This window comes from Oenanthe melanoleuca, chromosome 1 (genome assembly GCF_029582105.1).
Source record: "Oenanthe melanoleuca isolate GR-GAL-2019-014 chromosome 1, OMel1.0, whole genome shotgun sequence".
NCBI classification, from domain to species: Eukaryota; Metazoa; Chordata; class Aves; order Passeriformes; family Muscicapidae; genus Oenanthe; species Oenanthe melanoleuca.
The window spans coordinates 5,603,115-5,627,373 of record NC_079333.1 but is presented as its reverse complement, the minus strand read 5'-3'; the positions used below and the strand labels follow the sequence as shown (position 1 = coordinate 5,627,373).

Below are 24,259 nucleotides of genomic sequence, written 5' to 3'. Positions count from 1 at the left end.
TCTGAAGGATATAAATATTTTTTGCAGTCGAGGGGCTCCAGCAGTCCAACAGGGTCAGGGACACCTGGGCTCTATTCCTGGCTGTCCTGCAGACCTGCTGCATTGTTTAGCTCCTTTCAGTGGCTCTAAATGAAGACCTTTTCCTGCCAAATTTGTTTTCTTAGGTGTGAGGCTTCCACTTGAAAACTGAGCCACAGTAAGGAATTTGGGGTGATGGGACTGGCCAGTGAATGCAAGTCCAGGCATTCATTTGATAACAAACCCCACAAAAGCCATTGCACTGGTGAACACCACGAATGGCTCACAAGCCAACCTTGCTCACACCATTTACCAGTTAGCCATCTGCTCCCTTCAGATATTATTTTATGGCTTTCCTTTGTTTTCACTAAAGCCCAAACAGGAATGAATTTGTGGGTCCTGTAGCTAGCCCTTTTAAATAAATACTTCTGCCATCACTCTAATAAGTTTGACAAGTTGGTCACAGGCCCTGGGCAGGAAGCTAATAAACTTCAAGTTGCTTTTCTATTGTTTTCCTAAAACAATTTGACTTCCTTTCTGATAGCCTCAAATTCCTTCAATAAAAATAGAGTAGCTGGGAGCCAGAGGAAGAGCTGAACCCGAGCCAAGTTGTGCTCACAATGCCGCCTGCGTAAGATCACATTTTATCCTGGTCCACGAAGACCCTTTAAAAGAATAGCAGGCAGACAGCTGCCAGTGCATGTCAGGAGCAGCTCAGGACTGGTCCTCCAGGCTGGAGGGGATCTCCAGGCAGTGAGACAGTGTCAGACCACAGGCTGAGCTCTGGGGTGCGCTCACCCTGCCCAGAGTGTCCTCCTCAGACACTTCAGGATCTCTTCTGGGAGCTGAACACTGGCAGAGAGCTGGGCTCCAGCAAGGCTGTGCTAAAGCTCACCCAACCTTCAGTCAACTTTACCTGTTCCTCTCTCTACCTGTGCAGGCTCAGCAAAAAGAGGTAAAGGTCTGTTCTTTCTTTTCTTCTTTTGGAAACAAATCTATGTATATGTGTGTACACACATATTTCTGTCCAGCAGCAATTCATCCAGCTGGAAGTTGGCAGGACAAGATGAATGTCTGGTGGCTAGGCAGATGAGGACTCCTTGCTTTAAAATGACTTGCTGATCCTTTGGACAAATCCTTTATGCTCTCCACGGTCTGGTTCCTCCACCTGTAAACCAAGGAGGGTGTTTATAGGAGCTGCAATTCCATTATCATCTGCAGAGCACTTCTCAACTACTCAGAGATGCTGCAGAGTTGAGAAGTGGAAGCAGGAGGGGTGAGAGTGCAGTACTTTGTTTCTAGTAACATAAAGCTGACACCTGAGCATTTACTTTGGGATAGATGGCAATTTCTCCTCAGTGAGATGAAAACCTCTTCCAGTTTTTCTTCCTGAAAACTTTACTGGCAAATGAGTCTGACACAGAGTGATATTTCACAACTTGCTGTTTCTTGTTTCCTCTTTTCCCACTCTGTGCTAGTATGGTAGTCTGGGTTGGGAAGATGAAAAATCCATCCATATGGAATAATTTGGATGTTTTTACTAATGAGGAACTGTGACTATAAAATTGTTCTTATTCGGGGGCCTTTGCTACTCCTCTTCCCTTGGGCCCAGCCTGTCCTTGGGAATTTGCCTCCTGCTGGAGGATGCCTTCAAACTGTCTCCAGAGGTCTAACGTATAACAGAGAACTTCTCTCTCTGGCCTTCTCTTTCAATCATATCCATGCATGGGTATTTGAGATAAAATGTTCCACCAGGAAGGTACCATCCTGTGGTGCTTTAGAGAAGGTACTAGAGGTGCCTGTCCAGTGTGGAACATCATGAAGAACCAGAATAAGTGCAGTGTTGTGGCCAGGCACCAGAGATGAACTCAGCCACTGCTGGGTGGTGGTTTCTTCTGAAATTTCCCAATGCAGTAAACCTGACATCCTCCTCAAGGACAAAGTCCTCAGTAAGGGCAGGAATGTACAAGACATTTTCCCTTCAGACAATCTCTTTAAGTTTTCACATCCCAAGAGAGCACCTAGCTGCATTTGAAAAGCCTCCCAGCAAAGCCAGATGCTCTGGGAACACCTGTTTTATGTGAAGAAGCTCTTTCATATGTGAGCTCTCATCTATACTACTGCATATTTGCAGACCTTCTCCATGCATCATTTTGGCTTGTTCTTTTTGTTTGTTTAAATCTCAGGCACATGAATCCCTCCATTAAATATCCATGAGATTAATGCTGAAAAACTCATCACACAAACTCTGTTCCAGATTTACCTGCTTTTCATATGCAAGGTGCAGATCTGATAAGGCACTAAGGCAAGTGCAGGAAATAGAATGAAAAAGGGACCTCTTGGCTTATCAGGTTCAATCCCTTTGAATAACGGGCAAGTACAAAACAAATGGCCTTTTCTAAACTTACTAAACTCTGTCCTAAATCTCATTAGGTTTCCACCCTAACTTGTGCTGCTGAAATGCTGTTCCAGCACCTCCTTGCCTGCTCTGTTGCTTAGAAACCTTCTGATTTCCAACCTAAATTCATTCATGGCCAATTTATATCTATTTATTCTTGTGCCACATTGTCCTTTAGCTCATGTAGCTCTGCTCTCTCTTGAGCACTTACTTTCCCAACCCCCAATTCCTAAAAGTATTTATAGGCAGCAAATCTCTCCTCTCTTAACCTTTGTTCTGCCAGACTAAGTAACTAAGCTCCCTTATAGTACTCACCCTGCAGGCACACCACACCGTGGCTTAATTACTTTGTGTAGCTGCACTAGCATGAAGTTCAGTGCAAAATAATTAATGCTGAAAAGCTCAGACTGGTAGCACATCTACTTTCACATCAGCTCAAATATCTCTGTGCAGTCACTGTTGTGACTGTGATAAGTAAATACACTGCTGGCTGAGACACTTTCCATCCCTCTGACCACCCCACTGCCTCCCCCTGCACCTGCTCCAGGCTGAATATCCTCCTTGCATGTGGGAAGCAGCACTGCAGACACTATTTTGGAGAAGTCTCATCCTCTTGGATGACATTACTTCCACTCATTGCAACTGGAAATACTGCTACATCCTCAGTGTTTGCTTGCCTTTTTCACCCTCACATAGCATTGCTGGTTCCTCCTCCTTTGAACCCATGAACTTTCCCCATCATTCTCCATCCCTCTCTCCTGGGAGATGGAGATTCCTCTTACTCTTCAAGCTACAAGTTCCTAGTGTGTGACTTTGCATTCTCCCACTTAACCTCACCTTGTTCCAGAGCCTTCAGCTCTTGTAGTGCTGGAATCCACCTCTGCCCTCATGATACCTCCCAGCTTGGTTTCATCAGCAGATTTCATTAGTATTTCTATGCTCTGTGCCAAGGTAATTAACAGAAATATAAAAAAAAAAGATCAATCCTAAGAGCAATCTTTGAGCAGCCTCACAAATAATTTCCCTTCAACCTATTAAGGAACTGCTGCATCAATTCTGTCAGTCTCTTACTCACTTGAGGATTTATTTAATAATCCCTGTCTTCTTCAGCTGAATCTTCTACACTAATTTGCTTCTTCTGGGACACCCTATCATATGGTTTACTGAACTCCAGGTAGATAAGGTCTGCTATGTTTCTTTTACCTAGGGGGTCAGGAATCCTAATCCAAGAAAGCTCTTAAGTTTTGATCAGAAGATAGTACATGTTGTTTTATTTTCCCTTTCCCCCCGGTTTTGTTTCTGCTTTCCTTCAAAATGCATTGCACAGCATCACAAACTGCTGTGATCTGTGAGCTGACATGGCAAGCTGTCAGCTGTTCTCCTCATTCCCACTGTCAGGGGGAGCATTCTCTTCCACTTGCTCTCCTCACTCAAGTCAGACACGTTTTGCATAACAGGCTCTTGGGGAGGGGAGTCCAAATTCTTCCTCCCTGCTTAAGAATGAGCAAACAAGCTATTTTTTTAGCTGAGGGGCTGCCAGGACACCTCTGATTCCCCTTGAAGAGGGTGCAGTAGAGAAGGGATGACACATTGAGGGGCAGGCTGATGTATCTCTTAACATCTCTCCTTTCTGTCTTTTGCCTCCCTGTGTGCCTTCTACCAATTCCTTTTGGTGCATCAAAATCCAGACAGTTACCACCAGCACCAAAAGAGAAAGAACTCATAAAAGATACCTCCTGTGCAACATGCCTGTGTTGGACAGAAACCTTCTCCCCTCCCTCATCCATTCATAGAACCAGACTGTATCTGTACCTGCTGGATTCAGGATTACCTCTGCATGCCACTCAGGAGCAACACTTGGGCAGAAAACACAAAGGAGTGAGCAGGGAGAACCAGCCCTGATCACCCTGAGTGTACAGCAAAGTGTCAGCCACACAGGGAGGTGAGTGTATTTCAGACAGCTCTCTCAGAGGATCTGTCTCTCTACAGCATGTGAGAAACGCTTGACAAGCCTTATCCCTAGCCTATCCCAAAGCCATCTGTGAGCTAGACCTGTATTATTAACACCTTTTTTTTGGACACTTCTATGATGAAGTCCTTGACAATCTCACTGGCATAAAATCAACGTGAGTTTACATAATAATGCTTCATGGAAATTACTCTAGAAAGGCAAAAAACTGGAATGATATCCTCCTTCCCATGAATTTACATTGCAGATACAAAACTGCCACACAGGAGAGGGAGAAACAACTCCAGAAACATTTCTATTTTCTTAAAAGCCACAGAAGGGCTTTCAATAAAGTTAGAAATGAAGCAGCAGATGACTCCATTCCAGGAGGTTACTGAGCTGCTGTGGGAATTCACTGTGCACTTTCTGTCCTGCATCCTGCACTAACCATCAGGGAGGATACAGCCCTCCTGGAAAAGAGCTGCACTCCTAACTTCAGAGTGAGTGTCCACATAGGAAATGCTTCCAGAGGTAATCTCTGCACAGCACTGTCCCTTTGTAGACTGGCTTTCAATCTTGTGACTAAAAGAGATATTAAATGAGTGGGAGAAAAATTACTAGAAGACTTGCCAGCATCGTGTTTTAGTCCCTGGATGCTTTTGTGTCATGATCTGCACTCACTGATGCATAGAGACCACCAGGGAATGTTCTGGGTGGGAGGTACCTAGCCTGGGAAGGATTGCTGGAGGGATAACCACCAAAGCTTGTGTGCAGTTCTCAGGTCAGCAAAGTCTCCTGAGCAAATCTCCCTCTCCTGCCACTGATTCTTTGAGACCTTTATCAAAGCCAGAAGGCATCTCTGATTCTGCCTCCTCACTGGGCCTTTCCTGATGTGCAGGAATCAGAGGCTCAGCTTGACACAAACATGAAACACAAGACCTTCAGACACTATGTCAAAAACATTTTTAAGAGAGGCCCAAATGCTTGCATGTCTGGCTGTGTGTGCAGGGAGGTGGTGGTATGGTGGTGTGACAAAAAACACCTCTCTTGACAGGCAGATTATTCTCTATTTATCAGTAAGGGGGCATGTAAAAAGTTCCTGGGAAACATTTGGTGCCCTTTAGGAGAAGGCTGCAGCTGTGATGGGCCCCTGGTCCAAGCCAGCAGAGCAAGTTCTGTGTGGTTTGAAGAGGTGCAAGACCCTGCTCCACATGAACTCTGCTTTGCCAGATTAAGCCTGAACGAATCAGAAATATGTCCTTTGTTGATTGAATTGTCATTTGTCTTGCATGGAAAAAGCTTTCCAGGGTCTGGCTGGTGTAACTATGGGGCAAAGCTGTCTCTTTTAATTTGGGGAAGGCTTAGACCATAGAATGTTATCTGTGGGAAGATGTGCAAAGGAACAGCAGCAGCAGTGACTGGAAGGGATTGCGCGGAGCCGGCAGCGAATGAATTCTGTTGGAGAGAGGAGGGTGGCACAGGGAGAGGCTGAGAATGGAGAGGGAGGAATGAGATCCATGGTCTTTAAAGGAAAAACAACAGGAAAGCAGGTTTGAAAATAGAAAGATTAGTCTGGAGGGGGTGGGAGAGACAAGAAAAGTAGGTGAAGAAAGAAGAGGGGAAAGGCGGAGAAGCAGTGGGGAAGACAGAAAGTGACACAGACAGGGGGTGGAGAAAAAGAGAGGAAGAGAGAGAGAGAACCATATTAAAGGAATAAAACCAAGAGAAGAACAAGGAGTTCAACTTAACTACAGAAAGGAAAAGTGCTAAAGCAAGGAAAGGAGACTGAAGACCAGACACTGGAAATCAGGTAAGCAACCATGAGGGGGAAATAACAGAACTGCAGAAGTGCCGATGGTAGATCAAGTTATTACACTCAAGGGGAAAACAGCACGAGGGGAAAAAAAGTATTTGGAGAGGCAGAAAAAGAAGGATGGCCAAAAATAACTTAAGAAATTTACTATTTCTTTCATTTTCTCTTTGAAACATTCCCACTAGTAACACAGTGGGCTTGGGACATTTTAAAAATTAAACCGTTTTGCCACAGGCAGCTACAGAAATAACAAGTAGCCTCCCTGCGATGAGCACAGATACCAATAGATTCCAATGTATAGGAAAGCATGATAAGAGCCCCAAACATCCTCCCTCAGACAGTATAAAGTGCAAATTGCCATTTCTGCCAGATCCCATTTCAGCCTGCTGTCAAGCTGCTCGTGGGACGGTGGTGAAGGGAACTCTTACCTAGGAGAGGCTGTCGGGGTACAAACACTTTATCAAGTGTCCGCTTTAACCGCCTATATTCCACAGTGTGCTTTCCAAATATTGCAGTGTCTTTTCCTTGAGGGTATTGTGTCCTGGCTGGTCAGTGACATGGAGCCTGGGAATGCAGCTCCAGTGCAGAGAAGTGCCTTGCAGTATCTGGCAGTCACACGTCCTGTGCGTGCCGCCAGGAATGAATGCCCTTCTCCTCCATCCCGACCCTGCCCGTGGCAGCCTCAGCAAGGAGCACGCAGACCTGAAGGGACAAATGTCCTCTCCCACACCAGCAGCTGCTGTGTCTTTTTATCTGCCTTCCTAACTTTTCCTCCCCTTTTTGTACTTGGAATAATTATGCAATTCCATTTCCATGATTTAACACTGCTTTTTCAAAGAATAGCCCACCTTGAGAATATGGTACCCCTGGAACACACCCACGTGGAAAGAAAGAAATAATCTCACTGAGTGTAAACTCAGAGTTGTTGACTAATTGCCACCTCAGATCTGTGGTGGCTCCTTTGATTTCCTGAAGGGCTGTTTGGCTGCTCATTTGTCTTGTCTAAGGAGTTTTGTGACATTCTGGTTTTAACAGCTCAGGTAAACTGAGGCAGTGTCCATGTCCTTCAAGTACCCATAAAAGTGTCTTTTTTGGACCAACCTCAGCTAAAAAATACTTGTGCATTGAACTCTCCCTCCATGATAAAAAACCCATCAGAATTCCTTGGTGAAGCAGTGTGTATGAGAGTTTTCCCCTGCTGTCTCTGTGTTCCTCTCTTTAAAGAACTTAATGCATGTAACTTATGTGTGCATATGTGTGTGCAGCTAGGAGCAGCTTAAACAGTTATTCAGAAGACTCACAGCATTTAGTATTTCCACCAGGAACCAAAAAATTCTGCATTTGCTGGTATTTTCAAAATCTACTTTGAGAAGAGCACGCATTTCTAACTTTGTTCCCTTTTTCCTTGGGAGCAGAGCAGAGCAGAATTCTCCTTCACTTTAGGAGAATTCCTGAGCCTTCAGGGTTTAAAATACTCATCAGGCTCTGGTCACTTGGGAACTATGTTAAGTATTCCTGTTACTATAAGTATTTGGGGTTGGTTGTTGTTTTGCCTTTTTTTTTTTTTTTCCCACTCAACTGTATATATTATCACAATATTTTTAGTACTATATAGGCATTAAAAAATTTAAACTCTGACAGAAAATACAGAACTTCATACCTTAGTCTCACTTCTCTTTTTGACCTTCAGACAGATTTCACACATTCTGCACACATTTGCCTATTTTCTGACTTTTCTTGCAGCATTGAAAACAGACAAGGAGGAATGAGTAATTCAGTACTACACTATGCCATTAGGGAGCATAGTTTGGAGACTGCTCCATGCTTTGGGTGCTGTTGTATGAGGCATGAGGATAGAGGCTTAGAAAATTAGAAATAATTCCCAGAAAACAAGAGAGACTTCAATATTTGGGCTAAGAATTCATAAAGAGGGAGGAATCAATTTTATTGCTATTGATGAGCAACAGAGAGATCTCTGTGAACAACAATCAGCATGCTAACTCTTCCCTGAAACATAGAAATATTCATGCCACACAGCATTCAATGAGCAGAGATGCATGCTTTTAAGTCTCTCTAGTGAGAGGGGTCAGGGGGTTTTAATGTAAGAGCTTATATTTCTGCCTTTCTCCATTTTTTATGGCATTATGGACATGCTTTGAGAATGGCTGAGAATTTCCATATGAAACTGCTCTTCCCCAGAAGCAGAAAAGCTGACAGATGCCTTGGTCAGGGCACAGGGCTGCTCAGAAAGTGAAGCAGCCTGCCAAGGGTGATGCCTGCAGAGCTCCAGGGTCCTCTGCTGCACTCAGATGTCTGGTGAGGAAAGGAGGGAGTAGTGGGATGGGAGAAAAACTGTCTCCAGTTTGTAATCAGATAAAGCTATCCAAGAGGACTGGGGTTAATTCTTGCTTCTCAGTCCAATTTCCTCTGTCACAATGAGGCAAATCACTTAAACCATGCTTCCCCACAAATGTCCATTTCTTGTTTTTTTGGTATCTGATTTCTGCATGTGGTGCAACTGGTGGAAGTGATAAACTCTCCCACTCCAGCACAAACCAGACAGAGCTCTGCTTTGAATGCATATTATACACTGCTAAGGACACTGGAAAAAAAGCACCAACAGATTAACCACATCACGAAAGAGCTTCCAAAATTAATGAACAGTTTTTATCTTAATCTCACTGCTTTAGTTCCTTGGCTGCACAGCTGATCTAATACCCTCTCCTCACCTCTGGGTGGTAATGAAAGTAAGTAGATTTATAATTGTGAAACGATCAGATACTGTTGTGATGAAAGCCATAGGAAAACCCATGAGGAAACTAATAATTCTGTCTTTAGAGCTGGACTTGAATAATGTACAGTAAATGAGGCACAGGCCACCCACTGAACAATGAGGAGAAAACAAAAACATTGAATAGCTGCTGTTCAAGAAAGCTCCTGCCAGGCTGGCACAGAACAAGGCAGGCATCCTGTGCAAAGAATGAGGTGACAATGTGAGGATGTGGTTAAGGACTCTGAGAGGCACAGGCACAAAGAGATTGAATTAAGATTACTGAGAACAGTAACCCCAGCATTTCCTAACTCCCTACTGCTGGGCTTTGCTAATTTAGTATTAGTTGGTATCAAGGGGGGGGGTGTATTTTTGTGCATATGTATATGGTGCATACACTGAGTACAAAAAATAATGCACTCACATAGCCAGACTGAGCAAGGATACAGCAATGAGGCTGGAGCGTGAAAAGAATCCTACAGATTTTTTAAAAGAAGGAAGAAATGAGATTTGACAAGACAGTAGTAAGTGGGAAATAGATAGTCACTGAAAAATTCCCCTTTGTAAGGCTGAAGGAATTATCAATTTGGGTGCTGTACAGAGTTAGCTGGTCAAAACTGTCCAGAAACTGAGGCAATGCTCTCTGGGGGAGCTTGACTGTAGTGAAACCATGGGGAACTGATAGACAGGGAGATTCTAGGGTGAGAGGAAGGAAGAAAGGATGGGAAAAGTCTGAATGAGAGCTCCCCCCTTCTCCCATTACCTCTCCAGTCTGTTTTATTCCAACACTATAACGAGTTGCATCTCATGCAGTCTGTCAACGAGCCTAAAATCACATGGGCAGGTTTAATTGCTGCTGTATTGTGCCCAGTGTGAGGTCTGCCATCACTGCACATCTCCTTACACCAGCCTTCCCCACTGACTGAGCAGTGCTTGAGATCAGCTTCTCTCAGCAGAGCTCAGGGACAGCTTTCACTACAGCAGCCTCCACATTTCTCAGCTTGTTTTTGTCTTCCAGAGTTCTCTATGCCCTCTTTGGCTATCTCCTCACCTCTATTTCGCCCAATTTAGTGTCATCTGCAAATTCATGCAGGTCAGCTTCTCTCTGCAAAGAGAAAGATACTTGAAAGAACATCAAGTTTCCAGCATTTACATTAAAGAGAGAATTTACTGGGGGGGGAAGGAGGTCCTAGCAAAAAGCACAGTGACCCTTCATTTAGTTTATCCCAGGTCCAGTTTTGTCACATCTGTTGTGGTCTCTAGGGACCCACATTTCTCTGAGGCAAAGAGAATCCCAAGAGAATTAGAAGATGCTCCCTGCATTTTAAGTGTAAGCCTGGATACCACTATCATGTAGCCATTTGATACCAGCTTTTCAAATCTAGTGGGATAAATTCATCCCTCAGCTTGACTCATCTGAGTTCAAGGTCTCTTCTGTTCTTGGTCTCCTGAGACTACATCAGGCAGAGCTTGGCCCTAATATTTGGATATATGAAAGCACAGGAGAAGGAATAGCATTAGATGTTCTGGACAGACAACTAATAAAAATTCAACTGACTGGGAGTCTGCAGCTTCCACCATCACTTCAGATGAAAATATTTTACATATTATTATCATCTGTGTGTGTAACACATCCCTGGTGTACACACTTGAAGGTGTTGAGTGATTCCCCTCTGTCTGTGTCCCTGTGTGCGTCAGGGCTGTGTGCCTGTGTCCCTTATCTTCTCACCCACTCTCTTTTTTGTGAACTCTGAGATTTTCCACATTTGGGGAGGAGGGGGAAAGCACACCTCATCAAGGAATAACAAGCTGTCTGCAACTACAAGTAGGGCCAGTGGTCTGGATACCAGTATGACCCTTCCAGAAATTACAGTGAACTTGGGAGGAGCAGAAAGATAAGAAACATTGCATGTCTGTCTTCTAGGACAAGAGCTGTTAACACAGAGCTGTTCTTCTCCCATGAGATTTCAGCTCTAGAGTCAAAGTCACTCTGATACTGGCTCAACACAGGACTTTGAACCCAAGGAACTAGAATGGAACCTATGCAAAAATGTCAATTATTTTTCTTTAAAAGCATAAGTACAAAGATATTTATGGCAGTCTTATGTGCAGATCAGTAACAAACTTGGCTAAAGAACAGGCCTGGTTCAGGCAGAAACTTATCATAAGGATGTGCCTGCACATATGAAGTCAGAGAGGATGTTTGGACAAAAATGCCTAACAGGTTGTTGCTTGTCTATTGTATATCCATAGGAAGAAGCCAGTGCCAGTAAACTCTGAACAAAAAGATACCTGCTGAGGTGGGCTTTAGCATCACAAATCCTCTGTAATCCAAAGCACTGCACCCACTCTGCACAGTGCATTTCTAACTCTAGTCATCATTTAATGTTGTAAGCCACGTGTTCCCACAAGGCAAAGCAAAACAAAAAAAACCCAAACAAACAAACAAACAAACAAACAAAAAAGCCTCTGGTTCTACCAGGTGTACCTGCTATAGAAGGCCAGCAGGAGAGCATTTTCTTTCAGGTGACCAAGACAGTCTTGTCTGAGGGCACAGGAGAGAAGGGCTGTGGTTTGCAGACACAGATGTGCTGTAGAGGCAGTGTTGTATTGCTGTCACCAGGTTTAAGAGGCAGTGCTACATAGAAAAAAGGACACAATCTTGCAAGTCACAACCCCTGAGCTCTGTCCCAGCCTGTCTCTAACACAGTGACCTCAAACAAGCAGTCTGTCCCTTCTGTACCCCAGTGATCACCATCTGCAAGATAGAGGTGAAAACATCTGCACTGCATGGGATGCTGGGGCTTCCAACAAGGGGCTGGAGATCCTTAAGTAAAATGGCATTAACCAACCTCCAGTGCAGAGCTGGAAGTGTCCTTCCCAAGTGGCTACAGCTGTGAGTGCACAGTTTGGCATTGTGGGCTCCACTCCTGTCTGGGCTCAGCCTAACAAGTATCAGCACAGGGCAAAGATCTCTGCCCACACACCCACCATGATCTGTGGTGCCATGTGCTGGCCTGGACCTGCACAGATAACACAGCTGGAGGGAGGAAAGGTACCATGCCCCAGCCAGCTGGATGCCCCACTGCAATGTCACTGCTCACGTGCCCAGCACCCAGAGGGGACAGCTGCCTCCTCCTTCAGTAGCTTGGAGGGGATGCACTTCTTGCATGGCCTTCACACACAGCCACACACTCCACAGTTTGGAATGTGAGCTGCTTAAAACATCCTGAGCCCTCCACTTTGTTGTGAAATCTCATTAATTCCCAGAGACACACATTTGTACCTGATTGAGCAAATCACACACAGAGATTGGGCAGAAATGGCTTTGAATCCAATACTTTCCCCTTCCCTGGGAACTGTGCTTGCCTCACACAAAGAAACCTTCCTCAGAAAGCCTCTGCATGTGACCCTGGGATCTGCCATGGGGAAGAGGTGAGCCCAGCAAGGGAGAGCAGAAAGTGTTATAATCAGGCTCTCCACTTTATTTTAGAAACATCCCGCAGAGTTGGCAACCTCCTGTCACCTTCCTTGTGGGAAAAGCTAGCTTGAAGTGTTGAGCTCAGCTATTTATATCCCTGCTGATAGTCTCGCCTGTCTTCTAAAGAGGGGAAAACTTTCTTCCTAGCGACCCCCAGGGAAATAAACTCACATAAAGATGATTGCACAGGAACAGCCCTCCTGGCTGGCTGGTGTGGATTTGCCAGCTGTTCATCAGAGCCCTGGCTAGCCCCAACCAGAAGGAGCGTGGTGCCTGGAGGGAGCAGCAGTGATGGGAAATGCTGACCTGTCCTTCAGAGCACGTGGCATCACCAAGAGGATGGGCAAAACTGCTCAGGGGGCAACAGACACGTCCCCTCCTGCAGATAAAGGTAGTGCAGAAAAGGAATGGCAGAGAGCAGCCCACGGCTGGCACACCAGCAGGTGCCGTCCCCGCCGGGGTATTTTTATCGTGGAATTTGGCAGTCACAAGGCAGCCTGGAGCTGAGCAGACTCCATGCCTGGCCTGAGGGGTGATGCTCAGCTTTCCTCAGCTTCAGTGGCGCTCCAGGTGATGACTGAGCCGGGCTGGCCACGCTGCTGGGTTTGTGCCAAGCTGTGCTGCTCTGTGTCACACACAGTCTCCCGGTGCCAGGACCCTGTGACAGGGCCCAGCTCTGCTGTGGATCAGCAGAAAGCATGGAAGGGCAGTGGCATAGCCCACTGCTCTTGAATATGCATGACCCTGCTGCCAAGACTGTCTCCTACCAAGTCCTGAGACCCCACAAAAATACCCAGAGGTATTTTTTGCCCAGTCACACCAGAGTTAGACAAGATTTGTCCAACTGAGCCCAAAGTAGGAATATAAAAGGCTGCAGATGCTCAGTCGCTGAGAGGTCAAAGCGTGTGAGGGCAACAGTAGTCTGGGAATGAGGAAAAGGAGCTATATGGAAAATTCCCAAGAATAGTAAAGCTATGAGGAGAAAGGCTAGGTCAGGGGCAGCTCTGCATAGCCAGGAAAAGCTGTCAGGAGGTGACAATCCTTCTTTTCTTGCTGGCAGCAGAGAACTAGATGCTCTCAGAGACCCTTGGTCTGGCACTGCAAAAATAGCTCGCTAATAAATATCAGTAAGCCAAAAATGCTGCTCGAGGAGGGAAACTCCTTCTCTTGGTTTCCAAAATCTGCTCCCCCGTGGCCACCTACGCCCTTGCAGCAGCCACCTCCACTCTCTGCAGGGCTGTAGCAGGATGATCAGGAGGCACCTTAGGGCAGTCCCTTCTTTAGACAGTCTGTGCAGGGGAGGGAAGAGGAAATGTCCCTATTATCTAGCCTAAAACTCCTGATTGCTAGCCTCAGATCGTTCTGATTTACAGCCTCTTGAAGTATTCTGTGCATGTGTGAGACAGGTAAATTGCTGTTCTTCTTGCATCTGTTAACATTTTTTATTTCTGGATTCCTCTTGCACTTATATTTGCTTTATTTTGTGTCCTGAACATCCTGATCTTTACAATTTGCAAGTGTCTAGGCTTAGAAGCCTTCCCTGGGGAAAACAAGCTGTTGTAAAACTCCAAACAACCTGCACACAGTAGAATGGATGGGAAGAGGGGCTCAGTTTGTGATTGTACTTCTCTATGGCAGTAAGAAAAAACCCAGCCTTTGCACATCCAGGAGAACTGTGCTCATATTTACACTACCAAGCAAGGTGAAACAAGAAAAGGCATGTGTAAACAACATAACCTCACCTGGAAAAGTGCTGCCTTGTGAGGAATATTCCACACATACAGCTGTGCTGCAGCACAGTGATGTTGGACACTGTGTAAACTGATGTGTAAACACTGAGCTGTAGGTAGCTGGTTGCCTTCCCTGCACTCTGGGGGAAAAGAAAAGCAAACACACTGATTTCAGTGCCACAGTCTGTAAATATTTCCCATCAGTGATTTATCTGTATTTAATCCCCTGGTGTTCCTGGAATGAAGCCATATGCTAATTTCTCCAGAATGCAGTAACTGCACCAAAGCCATTTGGGAAGTAAGGCAGACCCACACATTCACCAGTTTTCACCAGTGCAGATGAGAGGAGCCAGAAAGACCAACTGATTTTCTGTGTTACTGCTCCTCCAGCTCTGGGCTGGCAGCAAATCAAAGCTTCTGCATATGCCAAGCAGCCGCCAGGATCTCCATCAGCATGATTGCAGCATGCCTGCCAGGGCAGGAAAGAGCCAAACCCCATCCCTTGCTTCCTGTATGTCCCTTCTCCCTTTCACATGGCTTCTGACAGGTGGTGGGGTAGGAAGTGGCCACTGCCCTGTCTCCTTTCCTGGGCAACCCTCACCTTCCCCAGGGCAGCCCTCAGCAGCATCAGGAATTTGAAGATTCAACTTTTGATCTTCATCCCATCCATCCTTGCAGCTGGACACAGCACAGAAACAAACGATGGGATGAATTATGGTGTGTGCTGCTACATTAAATTATATCACTCACATAACTAGAGGAGGGGATATTTTTCCCTCAACAAGTGTATCTGTTCTACAGCTTTTGCTCACAGGAAATCTACACTATATTGCTACAGTAAATTTTCAGCTTTTAACAGTGTCTGCTCTCCACAAATGTTCTTTGCACTATAAAAATAATTGGCTCCTAAAGACAGGACAAGGAACAATAAAGGAGAGTTAACAGTTTGGTCCCTGTGGCTTTGGGATTTACTTTGACTACTGCTTTTAATATTTCATTATGATGATTATTTTTACATTTACTTATTAAAATGCTATTTTCCAAAAGAATGACTGTGGCAGGACATTAGCTCCAAGGTAATACTGCACACTTTATACCACCTAGTCCTTAATTCTCACCAGGGAGAGCTTTGCAGTGCCTGGGAAGGTAAGTATGGTGAGCATAACTGGATCAAATGATTGCTCAAGCACTCCCACAGAGCCCCACAAAAGATGGACTAAACCCACTGCTCTCTTTTTATCCATCAGGTTAAGTGAGTTGGCCAGAAACAGCAGTCAGAGTCAGAAACTAAACTGAAGCAGGCTCTCCTGCATTTCCACTTTGCAATCTTACTCCCAGTCCAGCAAACCTTCCCTGTCGTCAGACCACCTACCAACAGAACTTCCCAGGAGTTGCTGGTCCTTGGGAGGCAATTCAAAGGAGGCTTTTTTCTTTGCCTGTTTCATCTGAACTGTGAATTTTTCCTCAGAATTTAAGGAAAGCAGAAGGAGCAAGACCCACCATTTAGATTTTGCAGCAGTTCCCACTCAGAGAGGCACAACAGGGTGGCAGCAGATTAGGTTTCCAGGACTGGCACAGCCCACCAAAGTCTTTACACTCCCCCAAACATTTGCAGCTTGGAAATGAAACACTTGCAGCTGGCAACACTGCAAAACCAAAGCAAAACCTACAGACATGGAGCAGGTGGACAACAGAAAGGTTTTCTCTGCACTTCAGTGGTTGCACTGAGCTCATAAAGGAAGCCCAGAGCTGTGAGCACTTCACATTCCAGGTGTTGGTGCAGGTAATACACAAAAGCAACATCTGACAGTGCCACTGCTCAGGCTATAGATTCCAGTCTTATCTCCCAGGGGATCAGCCCACTAAGGATTTTCCAGAGTGGTCTACAGAAAGGTGAATGCTGCTTTAACTACCCAGTCCATAAAGGATGCAATATGCAGATCACAGTGAAAGGACTTTCTGAATCAAAAATAAATCTGGCTCACCCTCAAGGTTTTGGGTGTAGATGAGTCATGTAAAAAAAGATCACTTTTTGTTTCAGTAGCTAAATTAAAAAAAAAAAAAAAAAAAAAAAATCCCAAACACGACACAAGGTTTCCAGTGGATGTGAAACAAAGTTTTCAGCAAACCAGACCTCATTCATTTTCAGGTCAAATGAAAACATTTCCTCTGACACAAAACAAAAAAACCCCATTTCATTCCATCCATTATCAGCTGAGCATTTCCTAACCCTCCTTAGAACCATTTTCTGTTTTTTTCCCAACAGAGGCTTGCACTCAGCTCTCAAGGCTTCTCCCCCCTCCTGGTGAGCAGAAATGGGGGAATGGAGTTTCCTGGGAGACTTCCTCGAGAAGGTCCACAAGCACTCCACAGTGGTGGGGAAGGTCTGGCTGACCGTGCTCTTCATCTTCCGGATGCTGGTGCTGGGGACGGCGGCCGAGTCGTCCTGGGGGGACGAGCAGTCTGACTTCATGTGCGACACCCAGCAGCCCGGCTGTGAGAACGTCTGCTACGACAAGGCTTTCCCCATCTCCCACGTGCGCTTCTGGGTGCTGCAGATCATCTTCGTGTCCACCCCGTCCCTGGTGTACATGGGCCACGCCATGCACACGGTGCGCATGGAGGAGAAGAGGAGGATGAAGGAGGCAGAGATAGAGGCGCGAGAGAACAAGAACGGCGGTGACACCTACTACCAGCAGAAGTGCTCCGCGGCAGAGAAGGCAGAGACTAAGCTGTCCGGCTGGGATGAAGCAGGAGGCCAAATCATACTCAGGGGCAGCCTGCTGAACACCTACGTCTACAGCATTTTGATTCGAACTGCCATGGAAGTGGCCTTCATCGTGGGGCAGTACGTGCTGTACGGGATCTTCCTGGAGACGCTGTACATCTGCCAGCGGGCGCCGTGCCCCCACCCCGTCAACTGCTACGTGTCCCGCCCCACGGAGAAGAACGTCTTCATCGTCTTCATGCTGGCTGTGGCGGTGCTCTCGCTCTTCCTCAGCCTGGCCGAGCTGTACCACCTGGGCTGGAAGAAAGCCAAGGAGAGGTGCTCCCGCTCTTACAAAGGCAGCCCCAGAGCAGCCCCCGGCAGGCTGGAGTCCGCCCCGCAGGCAGAGCGGGCTCAGATGTACACCCCGCCGCCGGATTTCAGCCAGTGCCTGTCGAGTCCCAACGGCAAGTTCATCAGCCCCTTCAGCAACAAGGTGGCCTCGCAGCAGAACACCGCCAACTTCGCCACCGAGAGGGTGCACGGCCAGGAGGACGCTGCTGGGGAAGGGCCCTTCATGAAGGCGAGCTACGTGGAGAGTCCAGAGGTGGCGAGTGACTGCGCAGCCCCTGCCTTCCCCGAGAGCTACTTCAGCGAGAAGCGCCGCTTCAGCAAGGCCAGCCGTGCCAGCAGCAAGGCAAGGTCGGACGATTTGTCCGTGTGACCTGGATGCAGCAGCCAGGAGGAGAAGGAGCTGCCCCAGCGCTCAGTGAAACTTCTGCAAAGTGGACTCCAAACTCTGGCCCCTAATGTCCCTTTCTTCATATCCTCTCTCTATGCTTTCCAGACAGCACCTCCCACAGCTCGAGGCAGGGGCAGCCACAGACACTGAAGAGAGACACCAATCTCAGGATACGAAGCCCTCAGCTGTATTTTCATCTTGGGACCCACAGGGATTAGAGACTCCCCACCCTTAGCCTGGTAGAGCACAGCACAGACTCCTGCCCAGTGGGTATCAACTGCAATACTGCATTCAACAGACTAGACCTCTGCATCTTCTGTGGTCTCTTCAACATTTGCAACATCACCTTGGCAGTTACACTGAGCTGAAGCTTCTCTCATCTGCAGAGAGCAGAAACACACCAGTCGACTTTCTGAATGAAAGATTTTCTCATCTGCTTCATTTTGGCTCTTTCTAACCCTCTCTTTCTCTACCTGAGCTCAGATATTGTATACGAGGTTACCTACACAATAAATCCTACTTGAATTATTTGACACAATGTATATAACAACTCCTCCCCATAAATAAGGACGTCTGTGGTCCCCAGTGCACAGCTGCCTCATGTCTAACATTGGAATCCCTTCCTCATTCCTAAGTCAGTGCAGCAGACTGGCCCCAGGGAAATCACTTAGATGACCAGTTGATGAAGACTGGGGAATTTTCCCAAGATACTTATGTCATCAATCCTAAGCAAGACATCCATTAACAGAAATAGATTCTCTCCTGTGAGAACAGATAACTCACAAGTATCATGTAGAAACAAAGTGGTTTTCCCCTTTTTGAAACTCATCTTTCAAGCAACCTGAATGCTGCTGAAAGGGTGCTGCCAGCTGCCCACTTGAGAGAAAAGCATCCTCTGTTTATCTGCAGAAGAGGTACGGCCTGTGTCTTCTCACCAACCTACCAAAACACTTCAGCATCCTCTGTAAGCACAGAGAGCCCTGCTCAGCTCCTGCACATCATTCAGCTCCTCCCTCCCTGCTCTCTCAAGCTTGCCAGCCAGCACTGGTCAAGTTATTTGTCCCACAGCAAGTCTCTGCTCTGCCCCTAGGCCATCCTCTCCACTCCATCCCCAGCACACACGGTGCTAGAAATCACCCATGGACCGGGTCTTTCCACCACTCTCAGAACAAACACTGGTGCCCCAAGGCTGCCCTGTGAGTCTGGTGGGTGAGCTCTGCAGGCAGCTCCCACTCAAGATGCATTTTCTCAGTGCAGAGCTGACATCCCTCTGTTAAAGATCTGCTAAACAGAGCCAAGCTGCTCCCTTTTGTTTTCCCTGCACTGCCCTTTCAGACACAGGCCACAGCTTCCCAACACTGGACTGCACAAGCAAATGGCCTTGGGGGGATGAGGGGACTGAGCCATTCCCTCTCTTAGGGCCACTGAAAGTGAATCCCTGCTCGTGATACACAGCTTTGGTACAGCTCCCTGTACATTTAAATACACATTCACACTCAGATGGGGGAAACCGTGTTTTTGTTTGTAAGTTTTTATATATTTGTATTTTTTAATCCTGAAAAGACCTGTGTGTTTTCCTTAACATGAGATTTTAGTCGTGTCTAGGTTTCTCCTAATAAAGTTCTAACTCCATCCCTCCTTGTGGATGTTTCTCCTCTCACATGGCTGACAATGAGCTGCTAGCAGGGATCAGGCTGCCTGCCAGCCTCTGATGCCCAGAGATCTCAAAAATTCCCATTGCCCAGAGTGGCAGGAATGAGGGGAGGGTTTGGCCAGAGGGATAAATAATAAACAAAGGAAATGATTGATTGACTGGCTAACAGGAACCCCCCTCTCCCAGCTCCCCTGCCTGCCTCTGAATTACCAAGGAAGGAGGAGCTGGTCAGGAAGCAGAGCTTCCATCCTCTTGCAAACAGATGCAAAAGGAGATGCTCCCTGCCTCTCCTTGCATGTCATAGCTCACCTCTGTACCTCTAATGTGAAGCCAACTCAGCAGGAAGAGGGATGCAAAATCTGTCCCCCATGCATCTGATTGCTTCTCTATGCAGTAACCAAGCCCTGACATCTTTTTAGGAGACAAGGCCTTGAGAGAATCCACCGCTAACCATCTCTGCAGCGCTCCTGTGGGTACTCAAATCTCTTCAGGTGTATTTGCCCAGCCCAAAGAAATTCCTTTTCTTCCCTCAACTATGTCCTTCCTCTGAAATTTATCCTTTGCTCTCCCACTTTCCAGCTTTCACAGGCTCCCTCCTTCTGGCCTTGGATCTCCCCAGTCCACTCAAAGGAAGTGCCCTTTTTCACTTTCTCCACATAACCTCCCATCCCATGGGATTCTGCAGGCTGGGAAGCTGGAGACTGGGTCCTAGCAAGGAGCCTGGGAGGGGGCATAAAGAATGAATCCAGAATTCAGTGAGGACACTGGACAAGGACCTTTAACTGCATTAGAAACTACAGGGACCCTTTAAAATTAAGGAGATGTGGTTTGGGCGTTTTCAGCTCAGGACTGAGGGTGCCACCTGAGCAGCCCCAGCCCCACAATGCAGCAGGAAGGCAGGACTGGTCCTGCAGACCCTGGGTTTGTAACTGGCATGTGTACAGCCCTGAGCATGCCTGTCCCTCAGGGTGCCACCTTGCTGTGACAGACAGGCAATAGGGAAGTCAGGAGCACTCCCCGTGGAACACTTGGCTACCGAGTGACATTAATGCTTAGTAAAGCCTCTCAAGCATGAACACAGACCTTGTTTAATAAACCATTCGTGGTTTAAAACAAGCAACAGCCCAAACTTTAAAACCTCTGAGCTACAGTCTCTGCTGGAGGGCAAGGCAGAGCTGAAAAAAGAGGACAAGGATCTCCCCTGTGCTGTCTCAGACCTCTGTGATCCAATCACGTTCATGGGTGGGGTTTTGGTGATTTTGAGACCAGGGGAGTACATCCATCCCATCTCTCTCTCATCCTAGAGATTGCATGTATCAAAGCAGATAATTTCCCCCTGCCACCCATTTCTTAATGCCTCCACAGTTCTGTCTTCTAGGTATAACAAGTGGGGGATATTTGATGAATGGATGTTTGCACTAGCTGACAGACCATAAACTTGTGATTCTTGGAACCCACTGTCAAGGCTGGCCAGGCTGTCACACCATGATAGGAGCACATTTACTTCAGGCTGGCCTGTCCTTTCAGACAGATTTAGTATGTATTGCTTTGTACCAGATGGATGGCTAGACAATCTTATAGTAGCAACTTGAATCAACATTACATATTAAATTCAGTCCTTGGATAGGTGCTCAGTCTTTAAATGGCAGCATTACAAAGACAATGCTCTGAGAGGGAGAAAAGAGGAAACATGAGAGCTTTTCATTCTGTTCTTGCCCCTCTTTTCTCCAATTCTACCTGCTGGGACTGCTCAGACTCTCAGAACTGTGAATTCTCCAGCAACAGCTGGAACCAACATCTGACAGAAACACCCACCCCAGTTATCTCCTTGGTCAGCACACCTCAAACCATTTCTTCCTCTTGCTGGTGTGTGAAGGAGCCAGAAGTCAGTTCTGATCTACAGCCTTGTGCTGATCAGCTGCTGAGCCTGAGATAGGAAGACAGAGAAATGTCTTTCAACAAGCCTCTAAAACAAAAATACTTAATCCTATAAAAGGAAAACCTATATTTAAAAATACATAGAATGCCAAAACTAATAAAGTATTGAGCTGAGACAAGGTCATGCCTCGGAGTTCTTCTCTCTGAACAGCACAGTGGGACAGCTGAGCAGGCTAACAGAAATTTGAGGGAGAAATTGAGGGAGAGACTTAAAAATAATAGCTGATCTAAAGGACATGGGTCAAGCAAGTTGTTTCCTCTTTCACAATAGGTGGGCAAGACAATACTCAAGCAAATTCAATGCTGATAAAATTTCAGACTGTTAGAAGGAAATAGGTAAGAAGATGACAGACTGCACAGTCCCCCTACAAACACTTTTCCATGAAACATCACTGAGGCCAAGGAATTAGGAAGACCCAAACCCCAAAGAACAAAAGCACTGTGTGCTCACAGGAATGAGACCATGTTTGACTGGACTGCAAATGGCCAAAGTACAAAGAAGGCAGAAATGAGGAATTGAAAAACTCAGCATAGCATAGCAGAGAGCCTGACACACAGCAATGGCAGGTGCTCCAGAGCAGCTTCCCTGCTGGCATCGCTGCTCCTGGGGGGCCTGGGACTAACACAGGCACAGGGGAGCTGCTGTTCCCAGGGGAGCTCCCTTGGGAGGCTCACAGCAACCATGCAGCATGGCCAGAAGGCTCTAAGTGCCCCTGAGGGAATCCAGCAGCTCCTCCCAGCAGGGCTGACAGGAGGGGATCCTGTACAGGCTGATGGCAGGTTCTGCACACATTTGTGAATAAAGAACATTTCAGTGATTCGGGTTAGTGGCAGCACCAGAGGTATGGATAGACTGAGAATTAAGATGGAGAGCGGCAGCTCTATAAGATACACTTTATAGGGGGAAAAACCTGTGACTTTGAAGTGCAAAATTAATAGCTTTGCTTTTGCCTGAAGTGTTTGTTGCTCATATGGTCTAGATGATTAAAGATCTTTCTGGGGAGCTCGGGAATTGTAATACCGTACATATATAACTTTGTCATGAAAATCTGGTGACAGAAAAAGAAAGAGGATCAAATGAGCTTGTAAGACTCACTGTAGCCAAATAATGCAGAAATGCTTCATTTTTCCTCCAGTGAACATTGGTTCACATTTTTAAAAATGAATTTGCTGAGGCCACATTCACATACCACCACTGGTTTCCCACAGACATTTGAGCAATTGAGTTTGACGGGCAACAGAGTTCTCAGAAAGTAAATGTCAGTCAAGGAAACCAAATTCTAAATTCATATGGGCCAATATCCACCCCAGAGGCAGCTCTGTGCTCCTCCAGCCCTCAGGAAGCACAAAGGGTATTGTGTAACCAATCCAGTGCTGTGTGGCCAATCACAAACCAAACAACACACCTCCACTGGCGCCTTATGCAATAAACACTCACCAGAAGATATTTTAAGGACCATTAAATGCATTTAGATTCGTAATAGAAAGCACCTAAGATAACTGTGATGTACTGCCTGGTGGAAATGGTGGTTACAACACCAAGCCTGACAGAGCTCAAGAAGCTTTTAGACGATGTTCTCAGGCACATGGTGTGATTCTTGGAGTGTCCTGTGTGGGGTCAGGAGCTAGATTTGATGAGCCTGATAGGTCCCTTACAACCCAACATATTCAATGATTCTGTGGTTCTGTGATTCTGTGAACACACTGCAGCACCAACATCAAACCTGCTCCCCTGTTCTCTAACATGCCAGGCTTCGTAGCCAACCCATTAACACAAACCCACTGGTCTCTGGGTGAATAAAAGCAATCATTCCATGTACGTTGGAAAAAAGTATTTCCCCAGAACGAGTCAGAAAGCAAAATACAGAAAAGCTGCAATATTTACATATTCCTTTAAAATTATTCCCCGACTGAGGCCTGTAGGTCTGCTACATTAAGCCATTCTCCTCTCTCGAGGTAGCTACATTTTATTAGAAGATTAGGCAGATTTTTCTCTTTTCATTTCTGTATTACAAACTCTGTTTGGCTGGCACATGACAGGAAAGAAAAACAACCCCACTGCAGCATTTGCAGGAGCAAGACCAAGCCTGCTGCAGACCCTCTGCTATTTTTTGAGAGGACATCTCCACCTCTTGGATCATAGCAGGGAGCTGCTCAGGGATTACTCAGAATCAGAGTTTGTGCCTCACTCTTCATATGCAAGAGCTCCTCTTTACAATAAAGTTGTTTTAGACAGGAAGGGGTAAAGCAGATGGGGCCAAGCTAGGGTTTAAAATGAACTGGGACCCATGAGAGAATTAAATTTCATGTTCTTATTGGACATGAACATAAGAAAGCATGTCAGTGATGGTCAGCCATATGACAATATAAAGAGTGCAGAAGACACATCAGAAGATTTTCCTAGAAACTGGATGTGAGTGTGTGGCCGTGACATTTGTATCAACAGCCCCAGCAAAACCCAACACTCACATATTCAGCTGCAAGCAGGGTTTCACTAGAAATCATGCTAACCACCAGCTCCTACCCTTAAAAGGAATTAGATTAGCAGCAAGAGGCAAGCCTGAGGTCAGAAACTTGCTGCTATTTGTTTGGGTTTTGGAGTAAATGCTGTGCCAGCTCTTCAGCCTGGGAACAAAGTTTGAGGTTGAAAAGTGCTTCTGACAGAACCAGTTTGATGTATGCCAGGCTACAGGCAAGACTTTTCAGAAACAAGTGTCCAAAATTAGCCATTGCAAAATTGTGCGGCCCACTGAAACCATGTTTTCTTTCCCACCTTGCTTTTCTTCCACTTCAGCCCAGACTCAAGAAAGCACTTAGGTACACATACAGAGCAGAAATTACCTACATCTTTGCTGCACATTCTCAGAAAAATGCACTTTGTTCCAATTCATATTAATTTTTCACATTCAGTTCAATTTGTTTTTTTCAGCCCTTGCAGATCATGAGAACACTTTTCTCACCTGTTTTTTTCCTCTGAAATTAAGTTTTGGATTATTTTTTTCCCTCTGTGGCCTTGTATTTTCTTAGGATATAGTTACACTTTGCTCTCCCTATTTCTAG

General features: G+C 46.1%; 1 protein-coding gene across 3 annotated transcripts; it reads left to right on the top strand.

Moving 5' to 3' along the window:
• The first annotated feature begins 698 nt into the window (after positions 1–698).
• On the top strand, positions 699–19,239 carry GJA5 (gap junction protein alpha 5). Of its 3 annotated transcripts, none has more exons than XM_056499368.1 (2): positions 699–973; positions 16,425–19,239. In XM_056499368.1, exon 2 carries the CDS (start codon positions 16,474–16,476, stop codon positions 17,587–17,589), a length of 1,116 nt encoding a protein of 371 aa, XP_056355343.1. In that variant the 5' UTR covers positions 699–973; positions 16,425–16,473; the 3' UTR covers positions 17,590–19,239. The 3 variants fall into 3 exon arrangements, with proteins under 3 accessions (XP_056355343.1, XP_056355350.1, XP_056355361.1); XM_056499375.1 differs by having other exon boundaries at positions 705–979; XM_056499386.1 differs by lacking the exon at positions 699–973 and adding an exon at positions 5,585–6,174.
• The last annotated feature ends 5,020 nt before the right edge of the window (positions 19,240–24,259 follow it).